General features: G+C 42.4%; 1 protein-coding gene across 3 annotated transcripts; it reads right to left on the minus strand.

The window, feature by feature from the left end:
- Positions 1–3590: 3590 nt before the first annotated feature.
- Positions 3591–26702, minus strand: YBX3 (Y-box binding protein 3). 3 transcript variants are annotated; one of them, XM_004281172.4, is made up of 10 exons: positions 26229–26695; positions 22448–22511; positions 21426–21459; positions 18929–19018; positions 16919–17041; positions 13691–13900; positions 9118–9215; positions 6831–7002; positions 6129–6227; positions 3591–4162 (listed from the first exon to the last, which is right to left on the minus strand). In XM_004281172.4, exons 1-9 carry the CDS (start codon positions 26485–26487, stop codon positions 6162–6164), a joined length of 1116 nt encoding a protein of 371 aa, XP_004281220.1. In that variant the 5' UTR covers positions 26488–26695; the 3' UTR covers positions 3591–4162; positions 6129–6161. The 3 variants fall into 3 exon arrangements, with proteins under 3 accessions (XP_004281220.1, XP_012392663.1, XP_049550906.1); XM_012537209.3 differs by lacking the exon at positions 13691–13900; XM_049694949.1 differs by lacking the exons at positions 3591–4162; positions 6129–6227; positions 6831–7002 and adding an exon at positions 7276–8373 and having other exon boundaries at positions 26229–26702.
- Between the last annotated feature and the right edge of the window lie 623 nt (positions 26703–27325).

A 27325-nucleotide genomic window follows, 5' to 3' on the forward strand; every position in this document is an offset into this window, starting at 1 on the left:
CTTCAAATTCAGGGTGTTCCCACAAGATCAATGCCCAGTCCCAGACTTCAAGAGCAAGGGCCCTGTTTGGCCCAGCCACCAGGACAAAGAAGCAGGGACCAGGGTCTCCAACGGTCCCTTCTAGATCCTGAGGCTGAAAAGATTGGCTGAGCCAAAGGACTCAGCCACTACATAGCCAGCTTAAAAAAAAAAAAAAAAATTGTAAAAGACATGAAAAGACGTTTCACCAGAGAATATACACACAACAGATGAGCACATGAAAATATATTCAACATTATTAGCCACTAGGGAAATGCAAATTAAAATCACAATAAATATCACTACACACATTATTTACAGAAGAGCTAAATTTTAAAAAGTGACAATACCAAATGCAGATAAAAACGCTCATACATGGCTGCTATGAATGTAAAATGATACAGCCACTGTATCAGATTGCTAGGGCTGCCACAAAAACACACCACAGACTGGATGGTTTAAACAATTTATTTTCTCAGAGTACTGGAGCTGGAAGTCCAAGATCAAGGTGCTGGCTGGTTTGGTTTCTCCTGAGGCATCTCGGCTTGCAGATAGCTGCCCTATTGCCTGCCCCTTCACGTGGTCATCCTTCAGCACATGCGAGCCCCTGGTGTCTCTTCCTGGTCTTATAAGGGCACCAATCCTATGGAATTGAGCCCCACCCTAATGGCCTCATTAACCTATCTCCAGATATGGTTATATTCTGAGGCACTGGGAGTTAGGGCTTCAACGTAAGAATATGGAACACAATTCAGCCCCTAACAACCATTCTAGCAAATAGTTTAGGAACTCCTTAAATAAAATACACACACACGCATGCAATTCCCCATGTTTTTATTGCTCGGTATATTCTGTTCCCAGTGGTACCATGTCAATGTAGCAGGTATAGGAGTCACTCAGAACTCCACAGGTGAAATACTCCATGAATTAAACAGTGAGACGATCAGTGCATGAAAGGATGATACTATGGCAGTAACAAAGTAGCAATTTCTCATTTCTCACATGCTTCCACTCTATACCCTTCTTAACGGAATACTGCCCAAACTACAGGGGCTGGGGGAAATATTACATTATCAGCGTGGTTTCCATTCCATTACAGCTTCCCATCCCCATTCTGAGTATCTGGGTGGCTCTGGAACTAGTTTATCAGTTAAAATGAAATGTTTTCACCCTGAGAAAGTCACAAAGCTGATGAAGTCTTTACCACTGCCACTGACAAGATCACCTAATTTTCAGAGATTTCTATCAGCACCTGCTTCCCTTCTAGAGTTTTCCTATTAAACCAGACATTCATGCCATAATATATACAATTATTCCTCTAAAGTCAAGAGACTTTTTTCCTCTTTTCAGCTGAAACCAAGTACGAGCTCTTGGATTTAATGTGTCAGTTCTAAGATTCAAAGAACTTTATTACTTCAAAATCTCGAAGTCTTTGTAACACATTTCTTCAATCCACCAAGGGCAAAAGTACTTTCGAAAATTGCCTCTGTGCAATAAACGCAGGAATCCCGATAATGCTGATTGCAACTGATATATTTGTGACGTGAAAACACCCAGCATCACTTGGCACATAGCAGGCCCTATCATTTTGAGTTGCATAGGGCTACTTTCCCAATAGGTGCTGTTGCAAATATGCAAAACTCCAGAGCTTCAAATGAATACCGATCACAGCTAATGTGTAATCACGGTATGACAGGCTCTAGTTAATCTCTATAGCTGTGCTCCCACCCAGGGACTGTGTGTCTCTTGGTAAAGTAATTCAAGTCCCTGATTTTGTGCTGTAAAAGAACCTACTTCAGGCCCATCCTCATATCACATCCAATTTGTATTTTCTCCTGTAGCTCCAACCAGTGTGTTTTAGGGTTGTAATTATATACACTACCAAAGTTAAGACTTTTTTCCCTAACTCTTTGCACTCATTGCTACATTTTTTTCTCTAGAAATAGAATAGCTGTAACCCTGATGGATGGCAGTATTTAGAGGTAAGGGTGTTGGAATGACAAAGTGTTTATAATTGCAGTGTTGAAAAACCTTCAATACCCAATAATAGAAGACTGACAAAGGTATGGAGAACTATGCAATGCAAAGTTATGGAGCCAGTACAAAGGATAAGAGGACTCTACATACACTGGTGATGGAACAAGAGGAAAGATATTAGGTGGAAAAAAATCTCAGGGCCCAAATATATATGGCACATTTTTTAAAAAACATTTTAAAAAGTATGTTGGAAATACTCCATAATAATAAAATTGCTTTAAAATGAGCAGAGAAAAGGGGAAAGTTAGAAAAGAGAGCAAACAGCCGGGCAGTAAAGTTACCTACAGAATTATAACAACAGATGTATAAGTCTCATTAGAGACAATTAAGACCCCGTCTCCCCGAATTCACATTAGTTGGTCAGACACACACATGCACACAGACTCACGCACAAAACATATCTGAAACAGATATATGTTTTTAAAACATGCTATTTGGTTGCCTTGAGGGAACCAGGACTGAGATGGGAAACTTATTTCATAAAATACTTTTTAGTATCTTTGAACATTTTTGCCTTGTGCATATTACCAATTTTGATTTTGTTTTAAACTTGCAAAGCAATACAAGGTTCTTGAACAATCCACTTTCTCCAGCTTGTGATTTCTCAAACAAGCCACGTATGCTCCCTGCTTAGAGTCTTTGCATCTGCTCCCTCTGCCTGGAATCTTCTTCTCTCCAGATAGTCAAATGGTTATCCATCTCTCACCACAGGACTCCATCTATATATCCTCTTATCTTATAGGAAAGACACCCCCCTTTAAAATAAACATACCTCCCACAATTATGCCAATCTCTGCCCCTTACCATGTTTTATTTTTCTTTATAACATATATTGCCATCTGATATTAAATTTCACATTTGTTTACATATTTGTTGATTCTCTATATTCACTCATTAAAACACAAACTCTGCGGGACTCGGGTCTTTTGTTGGTTTGTGCCACTCGAACAGTGCTTTGCGCAAGCCTAGGCTCAAGTATGTACTTGATTTAGGGAATAAATAATTTGAAAGGTGCAGTGGATCTGAGAAGTTAACTCAACAGAACTGACATACACTGTAGTGTCTCTCAACCTAGGGGCACCATCTACTACCTGGGGAAAGAAATTTGTAGTGCGGTTGCAAAGAGGCCCCCTTCCTCTTTTCTGCAAGACACATATATATAAGCACGACATAGCAGTTGGTGCTGAAAACCTCTGTGGTTAGAAGTTCAAGGATATTAGAACTACTAACCCCTTCATTAATCTAAAGGAAGCTGTTGACCAAAATGTCATCAACCATCTCAACGAGGATTAGTCAAGAGCTAAGAGCACCAAACCAAACATGCCTATTGCTGAACTCAGATGTGAACTTGTTCATTCCAAAAATAACCCCATTTCCTATGCTCTCAGCTCATATGCCTGCATTTATTAAAGAGCAGTATTCCACCTATACATTTGGCTTTGAGCTTACTATTCAGCGAACGAAGTGACGAAAAAAGACCAAAAAAGACAAAACAACTCCAGCTGAGATAGGAAAACATACTTCAGCTATACATCTTTTCCTTTCAAGGGTAAAAATTTTATTTTTGAGGAATTTCATACTGCACATTTTCAAAGAGAGTCACATAGGAAAGCAAAATGTTATCCTCCCCTCATCCTCAAAATAAATAAGGGCATAAAATTTCTTTTTAACTCATGACACTTGGAAGTTTAGCACCAGCATCCAAAATGAACAAAAAAGGAAAAAAAAAAAAGCATTTACTACATATTTTAGATTTCTTTGGTTGGGGGGGGGGGTCTCCCCATGTGGTATTAATATTTCTTCTTTCAATTCATATTACCAAAACAGTAAAAACCAGGAAAAAAATATAAACCTAGTGGCTGCTGAAACCGGGGAGGTTGCTCTCTTGTTCTGTGCAGGCATTCCCAGGATCTCAGCTGCTGGAAAAACTGGCTGACACTCTCGTCGTGTAGCTGTTTGCTTCGTAAAGAATAGTAGTGAACATTCTAATGTCCACGTTTTGGTTATTAGTCTTCCACTTTATTGCTTGGACGTTTCTTTGGTGTTGGTAAGGTTGCGGTCTGCTTTTTGCTTTATTTTTTGAATGGTCATTAATTCTTTAGGTCACCTGGAAAAAATTCAAATCAAACTTATGAAGAGTGACAAGATGATCAAGAGTTAAAGAATAAAAAGGCAAAAATTATGTTTTTTATGTAGTTCAAAAAATCAATTTTCAAAAGCTCTAAACAAAATCTTACACCGTGTATCTTTTATAGATTTGTAAATTGAAACGCTAATTTAATGGAAAATTTTTAATAAAACATTTTTACAAACCAGAACAGTCAGTACATAACAGTAAAAATTCTAGAAAATTCTAGAAAAGAAAATTATCATCATGAAGCCTTTTCAAATAAATGATACTATAGCATTGATAATTCTTCATACTCATTTTAGTGGCCATACAGTATCTCCTAATATGGATATACCACAGTATTTAACCACTTCTCCAACATTAGATTGTAAATAGTAGAAATTTTTTCCCCCTATAGTTTGGATTATTTCCTTAGGAACAATACCTAAAAATAATGTCACCAAGTAAAAGTTTATGGCCAAATGATTAATATATAATTCCGTCAGTTAATGCAAGCAAGTGTGAATACAGAATTTATTTCTATAAGAAACTATCCATACTACCCAGAGATAAAACAGAATATTCTCAGCATAGCAATTGTCTACCTAGTGAAAGGATAATTGAAATCCCAAACCTCTGCATATAAAAGCAGATGGCATTTAAAAAGTGGAAACTTAAAATGATCTCAAAATTTTACGAAATCTGAACAATTTCTGGAAAAATAACACTGCTGCTATGAGCTTTGCAACCTTTCAACTAAAAGCGAAGTCCTTATTTATGTAACGGAAAGGGCAACAACCAAGAAATACTAAAAGCTTAAACTCTCAGGACTTGCTAGACGAAAAGCCCAGAATGAAACCAACTATGGCTTATAAATTCTTGTAAGACTCGCTGAGCCAGTCTTTCCAGTATATTTCCACCTGTATAAATACAATGTCCAGGATCTTTAACAAGAAGACAGAAAAAAAGCAGGAAGCAACAATGAAGAAAAACAAGCTTTTTTTTTTCTTTTGGCTGCGCTGGGTCTTTGTTGCTGCACGCGGACTTTCTCTAGTTGCGGCGAGGGGGGGCTACTCTTCGTTGCGGTGCGCGGGCTCTAGGCACACGGGCTCAGTAGTTGTGGCTCGCGGGCTCTAGAGCGCAGGCTCAGTAGTGGTGGCGCACGGGCTTAGTTGCTCCGCGGTATGTGGGATCTTCCAGGACCAGGGCTCGAACCCGTGTCCCCTGCATTGGCAGGCGGGTTCTTAACCACGGCGCCACCAGGGAAGCCCAAAACAAGCTCACTTTTATGGAGAGGTTACTCTTTGCCGCGTCCTGCTTAGGCACTCATACGTGTTATCTCACTAAGTCTTTGCAGCAACCCTAGTGGGGAATCTAGTCAGTATCATTTTACCAGCAGCCAACAGTACCGCTGCAGAGGATAAATAAACTGCTCAAGATCATTAGGCTAATGACTACTAGCTCCTGCACTGGATATATAAACCCACTGGCTCTCACGTACTACACATACTGCCTCAAAATAAATAATGTTGGTTATCAAAGGGAAAAGGGAAGAAAAAAACCACATTCTTGTTTATTCTACCGATCACAGTCCTCTGTTATTAAAATGAGGCCTTGTCAGGCACTTTAAAATTATCAAATTGGCCACGAGGTGTCACAAAAGTAAAACTTTCTAAAGTTTTCTGAGGTGGTGATAATAGTTAACAACTGTCTATCTAGAAAAATGAATTTGACTCTCATTAACTCTGTCTGCATATTTGCGTCCCCAATGCCTAGCAAAGTAAGATCAGCCTCAGAGATATTTTTACCACCAAAGCTGCTCTTTCTCCAGAATCCTGATGGAGATCAGAAACTTGGCCCAGATGAATTACACAACTAGTTGAGACTGATCTGTGCTACTGTTGAGAAATCAGTGCTACTTAAAGAGAATATCAGCTCCTGTGCCGGCCACCCGAGCTCCTACCTGCTGATGGTGAAGGTGCCTGGGGAGCCGATGTTACTCGACACTGCTCTGCTCGGGGGCTGGAGCAGGGTTCTCAGATGGTGCTTCACCTGCCTTGGTCTGAAAACACAACAAAACCACAAACGAGAAATTAACTGATTCATACGGCAGTGGAAAGTTCAAGACTGAAAGGTCTCACAAGTCGGGATCTGTGAAGGTAAATCACTGTGCAAAATCTTAACTACTCTCAAAGTATGAGGAAAAAATTAGAACCGCAGAAGAATGGCCTCCAAATGGCAACTAAACGCCACCACTCTCCATAGTAAAAAGCCATTAAAAATATACAGTTGCTTCCAACATGTGCTGAGAAGCAGGTTCCTCTCTCTAAACGCTGTCTTTTGTTTGGAAAGCTCTAACGTTTTAGCCAGAATGTTAACTGGTTGAATTCAAATATTTGGTTTGTGATATGTGCAGGGCTCTCTCTCTCTCTCTCTCTCTCTCTCTCTCTCTCTCTCTCTATATATATATATATATATATATATATATATTTATACACACACACACACATAAATGAACAATGTTATACACAAAAATATATGATACATATTATACGTATCTTAAGTCTCAGTTTTCAGGTTATAAAACCACTCTTAGAAGGGAACACTAAAGCTTGACATGATTAAGGAGGATCTGGCAGCATCCCCTCTGGCTGGCTGGACTCACCTCTTTGCCATCTTGTGCAGGAGCATTAGGAGGACGGGGGCGACGCCGATAGTTATAGGGGCGCCGGTATCCACGGCGAGCAGGTGGCTGGTTTGGACCATTGGCCGCTTCTTGATTCTCTTTATCTTCAGCCTCTCCAACCGCTGGGGCAGGTCGTGGGCGAGGAGGGCCCCTAGAGCAGAGAACACAGGAGAAAAGAGAACAGATGCCCTCAAGAACATCAGGTTTTATTTATTTATTTATTTTGGCTGCACTGCGCAGCTTGTGGGATCTTAGTTCCCCAACCAGGGACTGAACCTGGGCCCTCAGCAGTGAGAGGGCAGAGTCCTAACCACTGGACCGCCAGGGAATTCCCAGGTTTTATTTTTAAAGATTAAAAAGTCAAGGGATCAAGACTTACTGCTAGAATTATGCACAGGCAAGTGGAACAAAGGTGTGGTAAGAAACCCTATCTTTCTGTCATCTTCCCCCTTCACCTGAACACTGTGAACAAACATATACCGAACATACACTATGGTCCTACCAGGCACTTTGACAGGCACTGAGGATGGAAAAATTAAAAAACAAAAGCGCTCCCATATCTGCCCTCCACGGACAGCATGCAGTGGAGTCTAAGGGGATTCGACGTGGGAAACAAACGAACATCGCTCACTGTGTGCCAAAGCCTGTGCTGGTGTGTTTTCACGTTAATTATCTAATTTAATTTCAGGGCTAATATTGTGAGTTTAAGATTTACAGTAAGAAAACCAAGACATTTAAAGAGGGTAAGTGTTTGGTTGAAACATAAAGGATTGCTGCTTTTATAGGTCAAAAAAGGTCAAATGCAACTTTGATCACACAGCTAGAGATTGACAGAGCTGGGGTTCACATACACTACTGTCTTTTTTCTGTTTTCCTGAAGACATTTCTATGAAGCCTCTTTTATTTCCAAAGTCCTTTGTAATGAATCATTAGAATGACTACGTCTAACACTGAAATGAATCTTGGGAGAAAAGACGACGTAGAGTGGTACAAATCCTTCCCCAAGTAATATACTTACTCGCCTCTCAATAAACCCATATTGCCACACTTCAGGGTGGTATGAACGTCATTCGGGAATGAAGCTCCTCAAGGACAGGGTGAAGGAACAGGAAGGCTTAAAAAGCTTAAAGAGAATCGTAGGGAGTCTAGCCCAATCCAGTCTTCACAAGGGATAAAACAAATAAAATAACACTCCTGCACTAATCTTTTTTTTTTAATAAATTTATTTATTTTATGTATTTATTTTTGGCTGTGTTGGGTCTTCATTGCTGTACGTGGGTTTTCTCTAGTTGCTGAGAGCGGGGGCTACTCTTCGTTGTGGTGTGCAGGCTTCTCATTGCGGTGGCTTCTCCTGCTGCAGAGCACAGGCTCTAGGCACACAGGCTTCAGTAGCTGTGGCTCGTGGGCTCCTGTAGCTGGGGCTCGCAGGCTCTAGGGAGCGGGCTCAGTAGTTGTGGCACACAGGTTTAGTTGCTCCGCGGCATGTGGTATCTTCCCGGACCAGGGCTCGAACCCGTGTCCCCTGCATTGGCAGGCGGATTCTTAACCACTGTGCCACCGGGGAAGTCCCTCCTTCACTAACCTTAACAATGTTGGTAGTAGTACTAATCGATTAATTTATTGAGGGCTTACTATACCAGGCATCATACTGATTACCTGAAACGCCTTAGTACATCTAACCCTATTGACAGCGGTAGAATATCCCTTACTGTCCACTGCGTAAGCTGGCAACTAAGTCTAAGAGGAGTCCTGAAACTTGCCGGAGGACATACAGCTACACAGGGGCTGCTAATCGTAGGGTGGGGATTTAAACACAGACGATATGATCTGCAGGCTGATTTAACCCCCGCATTAGACCGCCCCGGTTATCAGAATATTCAGTGTCCCAAACACTCGCTGGCAGCCAACTCTCCCTCCATTCATAGCACCACCACCGAATGAATGACCCATCAATTCATTTCCGCGTATCTCGTTAAATATAATAAAAATCCAGTATGACTTTACATCATGGGAAAGTTCTCAGAAGCAAATGCCGCTCCGGTACAGGGATACCTAAAAATCCTAATCATTGAGCAGGGGGAATGCCACACAGCCGTGTGAAAACATGATGGCAGAGCCCCTCCCACAACTTGGACATACAGTCCAAACAGCCACATCTTCTCATTACATAATAAATACACAAAACAGACCTGCAACGTCCTCTTCCATCCTACTGTGGCTCACAAGTCCTGCAATCGGTCATTAGCTCTTAGAAAACGTTACCTACCTACGGTACCTTGCGCGGTAAGTCGGATTTCGATGAACTGGTCCCTGAAGTTGTGCTCCCTCTGGGACTCCATCCTTCATCTCTCCAATCTCACCCGCCTAGGAGGAGGCATGGAGAGGCAAACATGAGTGTCAGGCTACAGGATATGAGACACGGCACACAGTTGCCTTCAGAAATTTTTTTAAAAGGAGAAAATAAAAGGCTTCATTACGGAGCTGGGAACTCTCAATTCTAACAGTGAACTATGTACTGATTAGATCTGTGTGAATGACAGGAAAGAAAGAAAGACTCATTCCCACTTGACAGTCTTTTGCCTTATCCCAGTACACCTAAATTTATTTTACAATATTAAAAATTCTGAAGTGGTCCATTCACCTCTTGAAAGAAAACCTCTATTACAAAAGGAAATGGAATGATGTACCACACTGGGGCAAAGAGAATCTTTTCAAACTCAGACCCACTCATTCTACAAACTGGGTATCCCTTCAATACGGTAATGGTTTCTACATTCAAAGGTTCCACCACACCTTCACCTCTGATTGCTTCCTTTCACAATTTTTTCCTTTCATCTGTTTGCATTATTTATTGAAGTATAGCATTAAAAAAATAAAATATCCTTCCTTGAGAAATTTATTTTAAGCTGGGGAAATAATATATTGCAGAACTTCCAGGGGAAGAAAGAGCTAAAAACAAACAAAAAAACCCACCAACAATCTCTGAAATTCTTTATAATACAGCCACATCTCAATCTTTTTTTCTTTTTCCCCTCAAAAGTAATATCCCTTCCTTCTCCGTATTTCACTAAGAAAAGAGAAGCAATTAGAGAAGAATCTCCACATTCTTTCACCATCAAATCTACCAACCTACTGCATTTGCTTTTTCTTCTCTCATTAGACTGATTAAGTGGTCCATGCTCACAGCCAAAGCCAGCCCCTCTTTCTGGCCTGCTAGGGCTCTTGAACTCTCAATCCCCCAGCCCCTTCTCTCCTCCATCATTTCCTTCCAGGCATATAAACATGCTGAAATAGCACCCATTTTCTCCAACTTTTTTCCTTAAATAATCACAAACTTACAGGACAGCTGGAAGTATAGACTCTAACCCTCAGACTCCATTTTCTTGAGTTTCACCAGTAATGTTCTTTACAGCAAAGGGACTCATTTGGAACCATGCCTTGAATCTAGTTGTCTCTTTATCTGAATAGTTCTTCAATCTTCACTTGGTTTTCACAACCTTGACACTTTTAAAGGTTACAGGAGCAGTCATTTTGTAAAATATCCCTCAGTTGGGGCTGTCTGGTGTCTTCTCATGATGTAGCTTAGGCACCTTTGGAAGGGAAGCCACAGAAGTGGCACTGGATTCTTCTCACTGCATCCTGCCAGACGGCATATGGTTTCAACCCGTACCGTTACTGACAGTGTTCACTTTGAGAAGCAGTACGGCTCCTCCATGGTAAGTTTACTCTATCCCCCTTTGTAATTTATGAGGATTCTGTGAAGAAGTACTTTCAAAGTCTGTAAATATTTCACTCCTTATCAAGTTCAATATATTTATTTGTCTATATCTGTAAAGACTCACGGTCTTCTATGCTATTCAGTGAGTTATAACCTGTTACTATCATTAGTGGCCAAAGGGAACCCTTCCCAGCTGGCTCATGGCCTACTGGACGCGTCTCCAGCATTCTCTGAGCGCTTCCTTGCTTTCTGGCGCAGCAAGATGTTCCAGGCTCATATTGTACTCTCTGTGGCCTGGCTCCGAAATCAGCCGTTTCTCCAGAGGGGCTTCTTTTTATTGGAGAATGGTATTTATAAACGAAAAACTGGGGGCCAGGCGTGCTCAGTGCTATTAACATGTCATTAACCTCAGGCCATTTTAGTAGGCAGAAATAAGGAACACACACACACACTGTAAGTTACACATGCGTAAATGTGTGTGTGTGTGTGTGTGTGTGTGTGTGTGTGTGTGTGGCATATTTGATCTGCCCAAGAGAAGATCTCCAAATGACCTGTGTTTCCGCGCAAACCTGGCCTTTCTTCACAAAGCTACCCTTTACTCCTCACAGCACACGTTCACCCCATCATCACATGTTGCCCCTTCCATGCTGAAAACATTTCCTAAATCTGACCACTCCTCACACCTCCACTGCTAGCACTCTAATCCATGCCCCTCTGATCCCCTCTCCATGGAGGAAGTATGTTAGCTGGTCTCCCTACTTCTGCTGCTGCCAACCGTGGTCTAGCCTCCTTAAACTGTCCAGTGATTCCTCAAATACGTTTCTTCCCTATTTAGATCCCTTAACTGGCTTTTCATCACATTTGGGGTAGGTCAATAGTTCTTATCTTGGTCTACCCAGCATGCTTGACCTGCCCTAAGATAGCACCTTAATCTCACCTCACCCCTCTCTTCACTCACACCATCCCAAACACATGAGCCTCCCTTACTTCTCTGAACAAGCAAAGCTGCTGCTTCCTCAGGAACTGATACACACACACACACACACACACACACACACACACACACACACACACACACACACGCACACACACACAGAAACAGCAACGAACACGTATAAAGGATAAGCCTTTACTGGAATGATAGAATGGGAAGAGACTGGACAGACAGACTGAGTTTAAACCAAGCTCTACCACTTCTTGCCCATGTAACCTTAGGTAAAAGTTGCTAATTCTTTCAACTACTCAAATCCCTTCATTTGTAACAACAACAACAAAAATCTGGATACCACTGCCAACTCCATAAAGCTGTAGGGAAAACTAAGAACTGATTTCAAACATCTGTCCCTTGGTGGATGCCAAACAATGTTGCTCCTTTTCCTCTGTCATATAATTCTTTTCTCACAGACTACAAACAGCTGATTTAGCTCAGTAACCAATTCGACTTATTTTTCAAATACCTAGAATTATTATCTTAAAAAAAATGGAAGTCCTCTGGACACTGATATATCATGCTATATTACGTCCTCGGTACAGAAGGGAAGTACTATGGGCCTGCATATTTTCATTTTTTTCCTGTTGTGTCCAATAAACTTCACAGTTTTGTATATACAATAGTAGAAATTGTTGGCAAAGACTTTTCCACTTGACCTCAACAATATTTACCATCTCAGAGATCTCTCTCTAGTTTTAAGCCATTACATGGACAACCTGGAAGTAGCCTAAGCTATACAGAAGAGAGTTTTACGAATTTTCGTTTGGTGCTGTTGGTTGGCTTAAGCCGACTTCTGTCACTGAATATTAAACATGGTATGTATTAGAAGGGTTCTAAGGAAAGACTGTTGAAGACTTCATGTTAGCTATTAAATGGGTAAGAATTTCAACCCAAGTTAAGAGAACTAAATGTGGTTACCAGAACATGCACATTTTCAAAATTAGTTTTCAACTTGCTCCTCTGCATCGCACCAAAGAACCCCTTTGCTCTGAACCTCCCATTCCTAAGGTGAAATATACTTTATTTCAAACGATCTAGAAAATAATCATCATAGTCTCAAGAAAGTATGATACACACGTATATGCTAATACTGAGAAGGATTATTTCAGGAAGGTACTACTAATGCCCTAAAAATAAATGTGTATTACAATCTCCCTGACTCTTCCTGTCCTCATTTCCTAGAGGCCCAGGGTGCTGCCCTCTGAAGAAACCTACTATGCCCCATGTACCCAGTCTCTCCATATATGTAAGGCTACTTGTTATTTTTAGCACATTTGTCAGGGACAGCTGTTAAAGAGTAGAAGGGGAAAAATAACAAGAAGCCATGTAGAAAGAACACAGTCATGCATGATAGGAAGGGAAAAGGGCAGCAAAGAACAGACTGAACATAATGTTCAGTCAAAACACTTAGTAAAAAAACAAAAACCAAGGATACTAAGGGAAGAAGTTGTAGCTGGTAGTAACAAAAATGATGTCCTATCCCGAGATTACCAAGTTTCCTGGGAACTGCAAAGCTGTTAAAAGGCTTATTAATTACAGGTCAAGTTCATGATAGTTGTATCAATATTTTGCAGTAAAAAGGAGAACCAATCGAGAATCAACAATCTCCACTCTGCGTTAGGTTTTCTTAATAATCAACACTATTTCATCTAAATTAAGGACTATATAGACATTCCCCGTCCTGAGGCACCACACTAAGGTCTTTACCTTTGATTTAATCATCACAACCCCGCAGTGAGGCAATTATCTCCATTCAATGAATGGCCACGTTAACCTCAAAAGCTCACAGACGGAGGCAAGCTTCAAATCCAGGCCCGCCTGGCTTCAGGGTTCAGCGCTTACACGTACCAGCTGTCTCTACTCTACGTCTCTCATTCTTCCATACACTAGAACTGTACCCTGTCCACCCAGCGTCCCCGGTTACAGGCACGGCCCAGGTGGTCGTGCTTGTAGAAGTGTGACTGGAATGACTGCTCTGAGAAGGCCGCCTAGTCCGCTTTGGAAGCGTCGGGAAGCCAAAAGCTAGGTTTGATTTCCGGCCACTGGTGCTGGAGGAGGAGGCGGAGGCGGAGGCGGAGGCCAGACAGAGGGGTGAGGACCGCTGAAGAGGAGCCCCCGGTGCAAGTTTACCTGCGTTCCGTTGGGTTGGGGAAAGACCCGGGAGCGGCGGTCAGAGGTCTGTCCCACGTGGTAAGGCGGGAAGCGCCGCGGGTACTGGGGACGGTACTGGGGGCGGTACTGGGGGCGGCGCCGCTGACTCAGGGCCCCAGCGAGCTGCCCGTCAGCGGCTGAGGCGCCAAATCCTTCGCTGCCGCTCCCTTCCTCCTCCTCCCCAGCGCACTAGCGAGGCAAGGAAACAGAGATTCAGAAGATGCTCCAGTAAGGTGAGAACCCAGGAGTACCATGTAGGGTGGATGTCCATGGAAGAGAACAATCTCTCCCCCAGAGGAACAATCCCCTCTATTAGATGGACAAAAATGCATTTAACCCAGATTATCAGGTGATTACCTGGGATAAACCACATTTAGATTTCAGGAGATCTGTGCACATGAAATACCAAGAAGCAGAAAGGCAAGTGCAATCAATCTCTAACGAATTTAGCTCGCATCTAGTTAGAACTGGTGTATATCAGTTGACCAGCCACCCAAAAAACATATACAAGTTTAGAATATTTAGCTCCACCAAATGTATCTCCCCCAACATTGGCCATCCACTGGGGCAAAGGCGAGAAAAATATGTTTTGTGGTGTTATCAACAGGTTGGTCCTAAGTGGTTTGCTTCCTGGAGCAGTTCTCAAAGTAGGGATGGGAGGGGGGTGGTCTCTGAAACCCTTCCCAGGGGGTTATTGAGATCAAACTATTCTCATAATGCCGGTAAGATGCTATCTGTCTTTTTCCCCTCTCATTCTCTCATGAGTTTGGGGGGGAGGGGAGGGGAATCACCCAGAAACTACAGTGACACGTGGCCTCTTGGCAGCCCCAATGCAGGAGCTGTGAGAATCCAGCTGTCTTCTATTAAACCGGAGATCAGTGATTTACAAAAAAAATCACATAAAGCAACACCACTCTTCTCAGTTAAAAAATATAGTTTTCATGAAAAAAAATGTTTTTTATGTTTACAAGTAATGAGCTTATTTTAAATAAACTCTTTTAAATTTCTGCTTTACTTTCTAATACAATAAATATTAATAGGTATAAACACACGTAAACAAAAACTCTGGGATCCCATATTTAAGCATATAAATGGGTCCAAAAACCAAAAGAGAACCACTGACTTATGGCATGATTCTCTTTATATGTTTAGGAATAAAGTTTTAATTGCACTTTAATAGACAGTAGTAAGTAATAAATACAGACAGTTTCTGAATATAATAAACCTTATTAACAAGGGAAGTACTGACTCATTTTATATTTTTTCCTGTATTTAAACTACCGTATCACATACTAATATTTTCTCTCAAAAAGAAAAATAATAAGCAAACAGCTAAACATCCCTCAAAGAATTTTTTATTTCAAATCCTACTTTACAGGGGGATTGCTATGCCAAAGGTAGTCTTAAGGGAAGCAACTACAATTTTTGAAAATGAAAAAATTTAAAATGAACAAAATAAAATGACTGACATTGGGGTTGAGGAGAGTTAAGATCTAGAGTCCTCCAGAACAAAGCTCACGTGGGCAACTCAATTCCCAAAGAGGAAAAGCTTCAACTACGGCCTCAACTAGTCTAATTTCAGAAAAGCCAAGCCATTCTACACTTTTTGAAGCCTGTATCAGGTACAATCCCCAATTATGTAAAGACATAGTAGCACAGAAAATGTTCACCAAAATAGTGAGGGTTTCTCTTTAGGTTCTCTGTATCTTTTGAGTCCTCTACAGCCAGGTCTTTCGTCAAGAGTTCTACAAAATAAGAACAATGGCACCACCACTGCCAAACATACTCAATAAGCTGTTAGGACTTAAAGACAGCACAACAGAAAACCATCATTTATGTTTACTTTCAGAATTTTGATAATTTTATTTCTAAGTATCTTTCACATGCGTGACTTCAGAATTTCCAGCTGAGGAGAAAAGCCTTCAAAGGAAAAGTTTTCACTAAAGGTTTTCGCCCACTCTTACTTCTGAATTAACCTAGAAATCAAAGTAATTACAACTAGAACTCCGTGAACCTGGTGAACTTGAAAGAGTAAATGCTATGGTAGCTCATTTCTGCCACCCCCTACACAGCTTATTTTTAAAAATCACATAGGATAAGCAAAACATGGGTAAGAGAAATATAGAAATAGAAAAACAAGATGTCATAAGGAATCTGATAAAAATCAGTTTGGGCTGCGTGTGAAGATGACAGAATGAAGAGAGGAAGCATTTAGGTAAACAGAAAGATATTAATCTATCAAAGTGTAGAGATAAATCATTCTCAATCTGCAAATCCTTTCTTCTGGTGCGATTTTTCAAAAGTTTTCCTTGGATGTTATACATAGCCACAATCCTGTGCTCACAAAGCATCTTGTGATGCTAAACCTTCTTCTTATCCTTGAAACAGACTTAGTGTTCGGATTTTATTCCATAGTACCAATCCCAGGTACTAACTCTAGAAACATCAAAAAATGACTCACATCTAATAGGATCCTCATGACCACAAACTGGACGGGAGTCTTTCTGGGTGCCTTGAGAATACTTTAAACTGAGCCTCCTAAGAAAACTCCAGCCGGACTTGGTTGTAAGCCCTTCCACCTGGATTGGTACCAATCTAAAGAACTAAAAATCCAGAGAATTATTTACTGCTTCTTTACTTTGAAATGATGGGAAATGCTATGCTGAATAAGACAGCTATGTAACTGAGGCAAATGACTTGATATATCTGTGGCCAGCACTGTTCATCACTTATTCCTGAGCCGTTCCCCGTTCCTCCTCGCCAACCAAAGGCTGACTTTCTTAGACGTTAACAAGGGAGGAACAACAGATTCAAGGGGTCACGGGAATCCCGGTCCCCTTTCCCAGTGAACGCCGCATGACGCGGCTCTGGCTGGTAAAAGGGCCAAAGCAAGAGAAAACCTTTTTGACAACCTTGGCACAGCGACCTTCATTAAGCCTTCTTGGTACAAGATAATTAAATGACTCTTCCTGGCAGCCAAATACATACAAACTGATACAACTGCTGAACGGCAAGTTTCCCATAAGACCAGTGGCTATAGATAAATTCTGGACATGAAAAATTTCCCGTCTCCCCCCCCCACCGCCGCCAAAAAAAACCCAGTGTGTCTCCAGGAGAAGATACAGCATTTATGTGCTCCAAGTATACACACTTGAGTTTAGATGTGTGCATTTCTTCAATCACTGATTAGAGAGAGAGACAACGTACATTACGGGGCGGTCCACGGCGTCTGCCGTAGTAGCCGCGTCTGTAGCGGCGCCGATCTGCAGCATATCGGCTCCCTTCCACAGGAACGCCGTCTGGGCCAGTCACGTTGGCTGCTTCTGCACCCTGAGAAAGGGAAGAAGCAAAGACAGCCTCGGAGTTAAAAAGAAGCCAAAAGCACAGCCTTAGATAGCCAGAGGGTTGAACACTGGCAGAACATACTAGAGATTCCTTCGGTGACCTAAAAAACACACCCATGTTTTAATAAGGTGAGCAAGGTGCTTGACGTCCTGATTTAAATGTATACAGCTTGACACCTGAAAGTAACACAATGCTGATCAACTATACTCTAATATAAAATAAAAAGTTAAAGAAATAATAATAATAAATGTATACAGCTTGTCTGCTTCCACAACCTTTGCCTTCTTGTTTGATTCAAGAGAAGTATATATCTGTTTAAGGAACAGAGTGGTAAATACGATGCAACTGTAACAAAGGAATGCTAGACCAGGAGGAATATTCCTCACTGGAAAATAACTGAGATAATGTTCTCTTCCTAGAAAATGTTGAAACCTACGTTACTCTGCGAGGTACTAAGAGAATGCACTTGTGGGCTCACATGGCTCTGTCCAGCACTGAGCTACTGAGAGGGAAACTTCTCCCAGCTTGGCGGCAGCAGGAATGAAGGGTCCTTGACTTAGCGTCCGCTTACATACACAGTGTCCACAAATGTAGTCCCTCTCTAAACCTTCTTCTTATCCTTGAAACAGACTTAGCGTTCGGATTCTCATATGGACAGATGGATAAAGTAATGCTTCAAAAGTATAAAAAGTTCGGACAAAGGAGATTCAAAAGAGCACATTTCCCACTCTACATCAATTTGTATAACCTCAAATTCTGAAAATATACAGAGGTAAAATTAACCTGGCAAAACAAAATTTTAAGAGTTGGGTGAGACATTAGAGATCATTACAGGCCAGCATTTGCAGGTAGATAATTTGAAACTCCAAGAGGTTTGCAAGATACCCTGGGGATCACGTTGGTAAAGAAATCATTTAAATTTCTACATTAGGTGGAATAAAGTTGTTTTTCTTTCAAAACAGAAAACAGTTTGAGAGCTGCGAAGAATATGGGCTATGGAATGAATGGTGTGTATGTGAAGAGAGCACTCATTTGGGAGTGAAGCAGTCATTCACTCAGCTTGTAACTCAGCTGCCACGATCAGCTTCCATGGCAGCAGTACCATATATGGCTTTAAAATGTTTTTATTCTTATCCTATATTGTTTGACTGATACCTAGACTATGCTGTTGATTAAAAACAAAGCATAAAGGACATTACTAATATTGGAATTAAGTATATAACAGCATAAAAAAAAATCTGTAGATGCGCATCAAGATGACCCATTAGCTTCCTGGGCTGTTCTCCATCTGAAGATGGTTGTTATACAGTCTCTCAGGATGCCTCTGGCTTTCCAAAACCCAAGCCAAAGAGAAAACATAATGATCATATTTGATTTGAATCTTCTTTTATTGAGATTAAAACATTCTTTACTGTGTATTATTTGTGCAGAAGTGCTTACAAATCACAGCCTAAAAACTTTACTCTTAGAAAAAGATATCCTTGTTTTTTGCTTCTTGTGTTTTTTGGTTTCCTATTATGCACACGTTAACTTTTAAGAAATAAATGTTATTTTAAAAACCTTAAAAAGAGATAGCTTTTGCCCCAAAGCAGCTTTTATCTATTTTTAATACTATAAAACAGTTTAATTTTAAACTACACTTGAATATACACTTGGTACCAAAATAAAATATGTTATTTTATACCTTGAGAAGTTAGCTTTTCCTTCCATGATTAAATAGGGTTAATCATTTATTAAAATAGAAATTAAAATGTTCTTTTGTACTACATCAAACAAGGTACATAATGACAAATTCATAAAGGGCTGAGAGACCATTTACTATGCAAGCGAGTTGTGCCAGCACCCTGGATACCCAGCCACAATTCCTCTCACCTTCTCTCCTTCAACCACATCAAACTCCACAGTTTCTCCATCTCCTACACTGCGCAGATATTTCCGTGGGTTATTCTTCTTGATGGCAGTCTGTCAAGAGAACAGAAAATTTTAAATGAAGTATGTGCCAAAACTGGCCACAGATTTCATTGCTCTCAAGTTTACTGGTTATACTGAAGAAATTGTTGATCTAACATTACTTTTAAAAATTACTCTCCCAACTAACCTGGATCTCCAAAACAACAACACAACCAAAACAAAAAACACTATAAAACTATGTTCCACATTACTGTCTTGATTCATGTTAGCCTTCAAAATTCATCGTGGTAGGTGGGTTAAACATAATGCCCAGTTGCAGCCTGATGACCTAGTCGTGATACTGGATAGATGAGTTCCCTCACTCTGCTAAGTGTCTTAGATTCAGACTACATCTCCATCAGTGCAGGGGGCTGGTGGGGGGATGCCTTCATGAAATCTTATATACACACATAAACACAAAAATACGGAGACACAGATTAAAATATGGAGACACAAGAGAAACTGCTAACCTCGAAGAAATTTTAAAAATGCCAAGGGGATAAATATTTCTGACAGAATATACGAAATTACCTCAAGAACAAAACATTGCTGATCACCTTCTCCCCTCCCATTTTACGGATGAGGAAACCAACTGGAGGCTGATAAGGGATTTATCTGAAGTTATAAAAATACAGCCCGGGGGAAGAAGGTGGGGGAAGAGGAGGGGAGATGGGGGACATTTATACCCCTTGTATTGTAACTCTATGATATTTATTCAAATTTTTCTCATCACACCATTAGTATGTCAACTTATCCCTACACACTCCCTGATAATACATTAAAAGTTAATGAAGATGTTATCCTGCATTGAACATCTGCACCTAAATATCTGCTTATGACTAGGCCTCTCTCCTTCAGTCAGTGGCGGGAAGAGAATAATTCCTGCAACGAATTCCCCATTTCTTTAGCTGGTATCTCTAAATAGTTAAAGGGGCTCTGAGTTTCTATGGAACTAGGTCAACCTTATTTTATAAAGCGATTAGGCATGTGTAATCCAGCCCTTCCCTTACTCTGAGTAGGAGGGAGGAAAAAAAAAAAAAAAAAAAATGAGCCAATAGGGCAGAGACCTCACCCAGAGAGGAAAAAGGCAGTTCAGGACAGGATATACTCGCAGGCCTTGAACCCTCAGCCAGTCCAAAAAGAGCCCCTCCCTGCCGGCTCGTTCCCCTTTTCCTGTTAAACTGGGCAAGCCTCAACACACTGAGGTGACTCACCGCCCAACTTCACAGGGGGCTGGAATCAGGTCAGTGAAGCTGGCCACAGGCACAGAAACTTGTGAGGTCCTTTTACTCCAGCAGTCACCAAAGGCAGCGTTCTTACCCCAAAAGGTCTATTAACCTCTAGGTGTTATAAGCAACACTCCCCTTCGGTCTGTTATGACTTTAAAAGTCATTGTGTCTGAACCAAATAATCTACTCCAGTTACCCAGGAGCTACTGAAATATAACTGATAGAAACCACAACCAGAGAGCTTTTTCTTAGCTATCACTCTCGCCAGTCTCCAAACCCCACCCCATTACGCACACAATCCTGAACAGAAGGAAACAAAAACACAGAAAACCAGATGCTTGACAGAGCCCTGGAGGTGAATGTGCTGGTATTGGTACCTGCCTCTGCACTTCTCTGTTGTTATACACTGAGAACTGCACACATACGCGAGACAATTCACTGAATACTAAATATACAAAAAGAACAGTAAACGCACATAATGCTTCTTTTAACCTATTTTGCCAAACAAGTCCAGGATACAGACCAACAGAATAACATCCTAGGCTAAGAATGTAAAGAAGACTGAGCTTTCTGTACAGAGAGGCCCATGTTTTCCATAGTTTACCCATTTTCTACATTTCCTTTGAATCTAGGGGGCTGCGGGCCTTTCTGACCTGGGCCTGAGCCAAGCGTGTCTCGTTCTCGCAGGAGAGAGGACTATGCTGGGAGTTGGGAGTTTCCTAATGTCTTAGATACACACACCCTAACCATCCGCTTCCCTGTGCTATTTACTCCAAGTTCAAGCTGCTCTGATGGCGGAGCTTGAACCAATACACAGCCAGGCGAAAGGAAGATGGAGTCCAGCCCAACACAAGGAGGGAACCACAGTCAGGGAGCATAGGATGCTAACATGGAAACAGAAGGGCTTTAGCTAAAGACGCAAAGGCATTAAAAATTAGAAAGTGGTCTGATTATTACTTCATTAGACTGCAAAAATAAAAACTGTCTGAAAACAGTTACTATGATGGGACAGAAGAGCTTACGTGCAAATCTTAAAATGTAGAACTGGGCTCTCTTGCCAAAATAAAGTCCCAGAAAGAGTTTCGAGTAGCACAGTAATGTGTAAAACTTCACTTTGGGAAAGGGATAATAACACATTACAGACGCCCCTCTCCGCACAAAGCAAATGTCACATTTATCATCACTCTTACCTGATGTACGAATACATCTTCTTTGGTATCATTTCTGTTGGAAGACAAAAAGCTCACAATTAAAGGGACTAGGTATGCAGAAAAACTTAAAAGAACGGTTTAGATCCTAAGACCTCAAAACACAGCATAAATGTTTGTTTCTCCTCTAAACTCAATTCAGATGCCTCAAATCAATCCTCCTTAAAAACTTCTAAACCCAAAAGCTATCCACCTCACTCTTCCATACGACAACAGTGCTTGGACCCAAGCATACAGATTCAACCTACAGAAACATCCCTTTCCTCTCATCTCTCTCTAAATCACATGGTGTGTAACCAGAGCCCTAGATTTCCCTCCCAGCAAAAGCAAAGCAAGACAGCTAAAAGGACAGGGCACAGCTGTGAACTAGGCTCTCCTTACACTGAAACCTAAAACACCCCCCCGCCCCAAACTGCCACCACCCACCAAAACATACAAGGAAGAAACTGGAGGAATTTTTTTTAAAAGGGAGGCCTGGGAGGGGGGAATAGAGAAAATGATGGTATCGTATAAAAACATCAGAATACCCCCATAGCTTACAGCTGTGTTCTCATTCCTATATGGTTAGAAGCTACTATGGTTTAAAGAAAACACTACGGTTTCTACCGGACTTGGACCAGACCTGGGTTGCAGATCCAGCTCAATTACTCACTAGTTGTGCGACCTTAGGAAAGTTGCATAACCAGTCTAAGACTCCACTTCTCCATCTGTGAAATTGTGGATACCAACTCAATTATCCTGAGGCCCTTCCCATTTCTCAATTTATCCTCCCCACCGCCACCTTTTTTTTCTTTTAATGACTAGATTGTATAAGTACTTATCAATGTTTTAGAAAGGTATTTTAATTAATGTTTAATGATCAGTAGCTTAGAAATGAGAATATTTACGGTGCTCAGAAATCTGAAAACTTACACAAGCCATTCATAAAGTATGGGGAAAGACACCAACAGCAGGTGGCACAGCACAAGGAGGTATTTAAAACATGTAGAGGTGCACACACATACCGATTTATAAATCCATATCCATTTCTGACGTTGAACCATTTGACAGTGCCAAGGACTTTGGTGGCTAAAATAGGATCAAACAGATAAATTAGTATCTGACCTACAAAAAGATAAAGCTCATACCACTAAGGTCTTGATAGCATTATTTAAAGCCTAAACATACCCGAGGAAACCATTAAAAGCTTAACTCCAAAGTATACTGGGAGAAGAAAATGGAGCAAGTGAAGCTATCACAGGGAAGTACTTTTCAGAAAGACTAAACCTTTCTTCCTCATGAAACTTTTCAATAAAGTCCTAAGATAAGGAGTGGTCATAAGTCTATACAATTTTGCCATAATTAAAACTGAGAAACACTGCTTAAAGAGAAACGAAACAAAACATGCTCTTTAGAGCTTTACAACTGAAAAATTTTCTAAGTGCAGAAGAAGGGTCACAACGAAAACAACTGTAGACACGTGAACCAGGTAAGTACCGACCACCTAACACATCACTTTCATCACACTTTGAAATAGTCAGCAAACTACATAGTGAAATAGTAGCTCCTTGTTAATAGCTCATCTACAGGGACCTGAAGAAACTTGTCTGGGTGCCAGACGGGGGCCTAGCAAAGAAGCCAAGAGTAATAATAGAACTGAGGCCGGCTCAGCCCAGTTCTGTACTTACCACCCTGAGACATGATGTAACAGGCCTCTTCAAACCAGTGATGAATTTGGGATTCTGTTTCATTGTTTACCCTACTCTCTCCATTTGGTAGGAATCAAACCCTCAGCACTTTCTTATCACCTCCTCCCCTTTAACTTGATTATTGTCTCTACTTTCCCTCATGAGTAGGACCATTTCTGTAGAATGCCAGATCTTAATAGAACCCAAGAGAAGGAATCTAAACAAATAGTATGGTCATAGAATTTATACTTTGTAGATTCATATTTGTTTCAGCCATTTATTATTTTAGATGACTCCCCTGAATCAACTGTGAATACGAAATCCAGTACCTCTAGAAATGCCTATGCCTAAATTCAGGAAAGGCATAAAGCAATTATCAAGACTCAGTGAAATAGATAATGGGACAATAGAGTACCTTTAAAAAAGAAAAAAGCTTAGTAGAAAATAAAAGTAACAATTAACATTAATCCATGCTACCTTTCTATGCGATATAGAGTGTTTAATTTCCAAGGATAAACAATAAAGATTTGGCTTTCAAATTCAAGACTAAAACAGTAATTAGGACTTACTTTGCTGTGGGCAGGGTTAGTTCTGAGTTTTGCTAGATTGATATGCTTGGGGAAGTATTTTAGCTCTCTTTGTAAAAAAAAAAAAAAGAAAAACAAAAAACTCTTTATGTCTTCAAAGTCATTCAGCCCACCATTTGCTGAGGAATCTCCGGCTCTTAGGCTAAGTAAGGAAGATCTCTCTAATGAAGAGATTAAACTATTAAAATCTTCAGTTTTAGGCCATTTAAATTAGAGCAGCAGGGCAAAGAGGAAAAAAACATTCTATGCTTTGGATCCAAATGTGCACAGATGACTGGTTTTGATAAATCATATGCTTTTAAATCGCACATTATTTCAAATGATACGCTTTTTGTGTCTCCCTTCATTTGCCCCAAAATTAATGACCTAGAAAAATATAAGGAGAATATAAAGTTAGGAACTCTTTTTGATTCATTTTCATATAGTTAATGTCTATAGGTACTGTCAAAGGCATTATCTTGATTAGAAAAGCAACACTAAGAGCGAGAAAGATGAAAGTGATTTTCAAGTATAACTTCAATCCAGGCTGCAGGTTATTTTTACTCCCACTGTAGTTTTTAAAAATTTCCTAATTCCACAAATATTTCTAATGACTTCATAAGGCCAAACACATCCATGCACTCTTCTTGCTTTAAAACCATAAACTCACTTTATATACACAGAATGGGAGATGGGGACGGAGGAAGACCATCAGGCTTCATTTAGGGGGGAAAGTTTTCCCTCAGTCCTGTCAACTACTTTCCCTGGCCTGTGGCTATGCACTGCAGTTTAGAACCATTTGTAAAAACTAGAATGTGAGAGTCCCAAACCAGAATTCCATTTCAGTCAGCACTGCGCCTGGCACATTTTAGGCACCATGTGCTTGCTTGGCTGAGGAAAGGAGATGGCAGAACACACTGGACAGAGACAGTATTGAAATGTCATGCAGAAGGCTGTCCTTGCTTTTGAGAGTTGGAATGACAGTGGAAAGATCCAAGACCTCCAGACTCATCATCACCAGGGATGTGCCTTAAGAGCAGTTGGTGGCTGAGGAAATTGATTGATCTGTTTCCTCATCTTTAAAGATATCTGCTTCAGTTTAAAATTCAGGAGTTTAGTTAGATCCAGAAAGGTACAAGGATCAAGCGAAAAACTGAAAAATTTCCTTTATGTGAATATCAGTCAAATTAAGAATATATACTAACACTGCTTTGGATAAGCCAAGGTTGTCTCTCTGACATTTTGCATGGAAGTGTTCCAAGACACACTTGTTGCAAACAGTATCACAATATGACACGGACTGGACTGAAGCAACTTTTAGCCCAGGGAAATGAGGGCTATTTTGTTTCTCAACCTGCACATGTTACATTTAGCACGTTGTTTGACAGTAACTGAGTAAAATTCTGCCCTGTGGGGAGGAGGAAAAACAAAAAAACATGAAAACAGGCCTCTCAAGGCTGGAAACATGGAATCTTATTAAACTTTCTTCACGTTATTCCCCCAATTTTCTTCCTAGAAAACTGGGCAGGCAAGGCTCAGAGAGATCAAATACGCCCCATCCAAAATACTGAAAATTTCTCGGAAGCATCCTACACCATCTCTCACCTTCCCCGTTTAAAAAAAAAGAGAGAGTGATAGAGCACACACCCTCTGTGAGCCTGTTTTAAGGCCTCACACAGGGCGTTACTTAAGGAGAGAAGGCTGAAATACGCGACAAAACCAACAACGCCCACCGCCATCCTTTGTGATGCTCTGCGCCCCCACCCGACCTGAACACCTCATCATCCGAGCTCCCTTCCCTAAGTTACGAGTCCCAAGATAACGTTGTTGTGAACTAACGTCATACCCGCACTTCCGACGAAGTTTTTTCAGCTGCTGCACCAAAGGCTTTCCCACAATCCAGGAAGAGAGAGTGATTGGTAAACACTTCAGTGGTTCACGGCAGCAGCGGGCACAGAGAAGGCGGAGGACGCAGGACTAAGACCCAAGTTTCCCGGACAGGATTGCAACACCTCTCCGCCGGCAAGTGGCCGACAGAAGCATGGCCTCGTTCCCGCGCCCCCGTGGGAAGGGCGTCAGGGACAGACACCTGAGCCTTCCCAGCAAGAAGCCTTTCCACTTTTCCCTCCCCCGTCTCCTCTGAGCGCCTTCCTCTCCCCGAAGGAAATGCTCTCCTCACCCAGATCCTACGCGAGGACTCCAAAGTCCCCGTCCCACGTGGGTGCCTGTCCCATCCCTACATCCACATCCATCCCAACCCCGTGTCCTCTCTCCCGACTGCCGCTCCTTTCCCCTTCGCACCGACGGATGCTTCGCCACGGGATGCGACAGGGCCCGCCTAGGGGACCCGAGTTAAGAACCCGATCTCCGGGCCCAGGACCAGGAAGAACGCGCTCGGGCGGCCGGGAGCGCAGGGCGCAGCGCGCTCGCTCAGCAGCGCCTGCGGGACCCGCGGCCACCGGCGCCGGGGACCCGACGTCCCCAGGGACCTCGTGCTGTCAGCGATCCCGCCTCCGCCCCGGGCAGCCCCCACCCTCCCGGGCCTGACTCACCGAGAACTTTCTTCTCCGCGTCTTCACTGCCCGCGGCGGCCGAAGAGGCGGGGGCCGCGGTGCCCGGGTCCGCGGGGGCCGCGTCCACGCCGGGGTTGCCTGCGACCAGGGCGGCGGGCGCCGGGGCCGGGGCCTGGGGCGCGCCGCCGCCGCCCGCCGGGCTCTTCGGCGCGGGGTCCTGGGGGGCCGCGGCGGCCGCCTCCGCCGGAGCCTGCGGGAGGGTGGTAGTGGTGGTGGTGGCCTCGCCCGCCTCGCTCATGCCGCCTCCTCCGCTCTCCCTCGGGCGCCTCGCTGGCGGTTGGTCGGCGGTTAGCGCGGCTGGAGGTCGCGGCGGCCGGGGCTCGCTCTCCGGGAGGCCGGTGCGGATCTCGAGGCGCTGGCGGCGGAGGCGGCTCGAGCTCTCGGGCTGCGCGCTAGCTCTTGGGCTCCTCGTTGGATCTTACTGCCCCAAAAATGGCCCCGCACAAGTTTTTCTAGGCGGCGCACGGGCCGGGGAGGGAAGAGGGTGGGGAGAGTTGGCTCCGGAGTTGGGCATCGACTTCATTAGCATTTAAAGGCGCCCGCTGCCCTTTCCGCCCGCCTAGCGGCGCGGGAGGAAGCGCCGGGGCCGAGGGGCCGGGGAAAGGAAGGCAAGGGTGGATCTGAGCTTTGGCAGGCTGCTCTGGAGTCTTCTGCGGAGCACGCGCTGCCGTCCCTTTGTTGGAGCGGGGCAGCGGGGCTCTCCCTCCTCTCCACATCTTCCAGGAGGGGCAAACTAGGGCACCCAAATGACGGGGCGCTTCTCTCTCCCAAACGCTCGTTCTTAAATCCTTTCTAGTTACCCATTCAACATTTATGAAGCACCAGAAACCGTTTCTGATACAGCAATGAGGAGCTGGAATACTACAATCTTAAGGCTATTTGGCTACTTCCTCCTGAAAGATAAGTTACGGATGATTTCCTCTATGAGCCACAGGTGAGGAAACTGAAGTCCAAACCTCTGAGAATTAATGTCAATATCAGTTTACGGCAATGTAACCGGCAGCAAGTAACGAGCTGTAAATATGCATATAAGAATACTAGGGGAAAAAAATGAATAAATCCACATCCCACCTTCT

The sequence above is a fragment of the Orcinus orca genome, chromosome 11 (assembly GCF_937001465.1).
Source record: "Orcinus orca chromosome 11, mOrcOrc1.1, whole genome shotgun sequence".
NCBI classification, from domain to species: Eukaryota; Metazoa; Chordata; class Mammalia; order Artiodactyla; family Delphinidae; genus Orcinus; species Orcinus orca.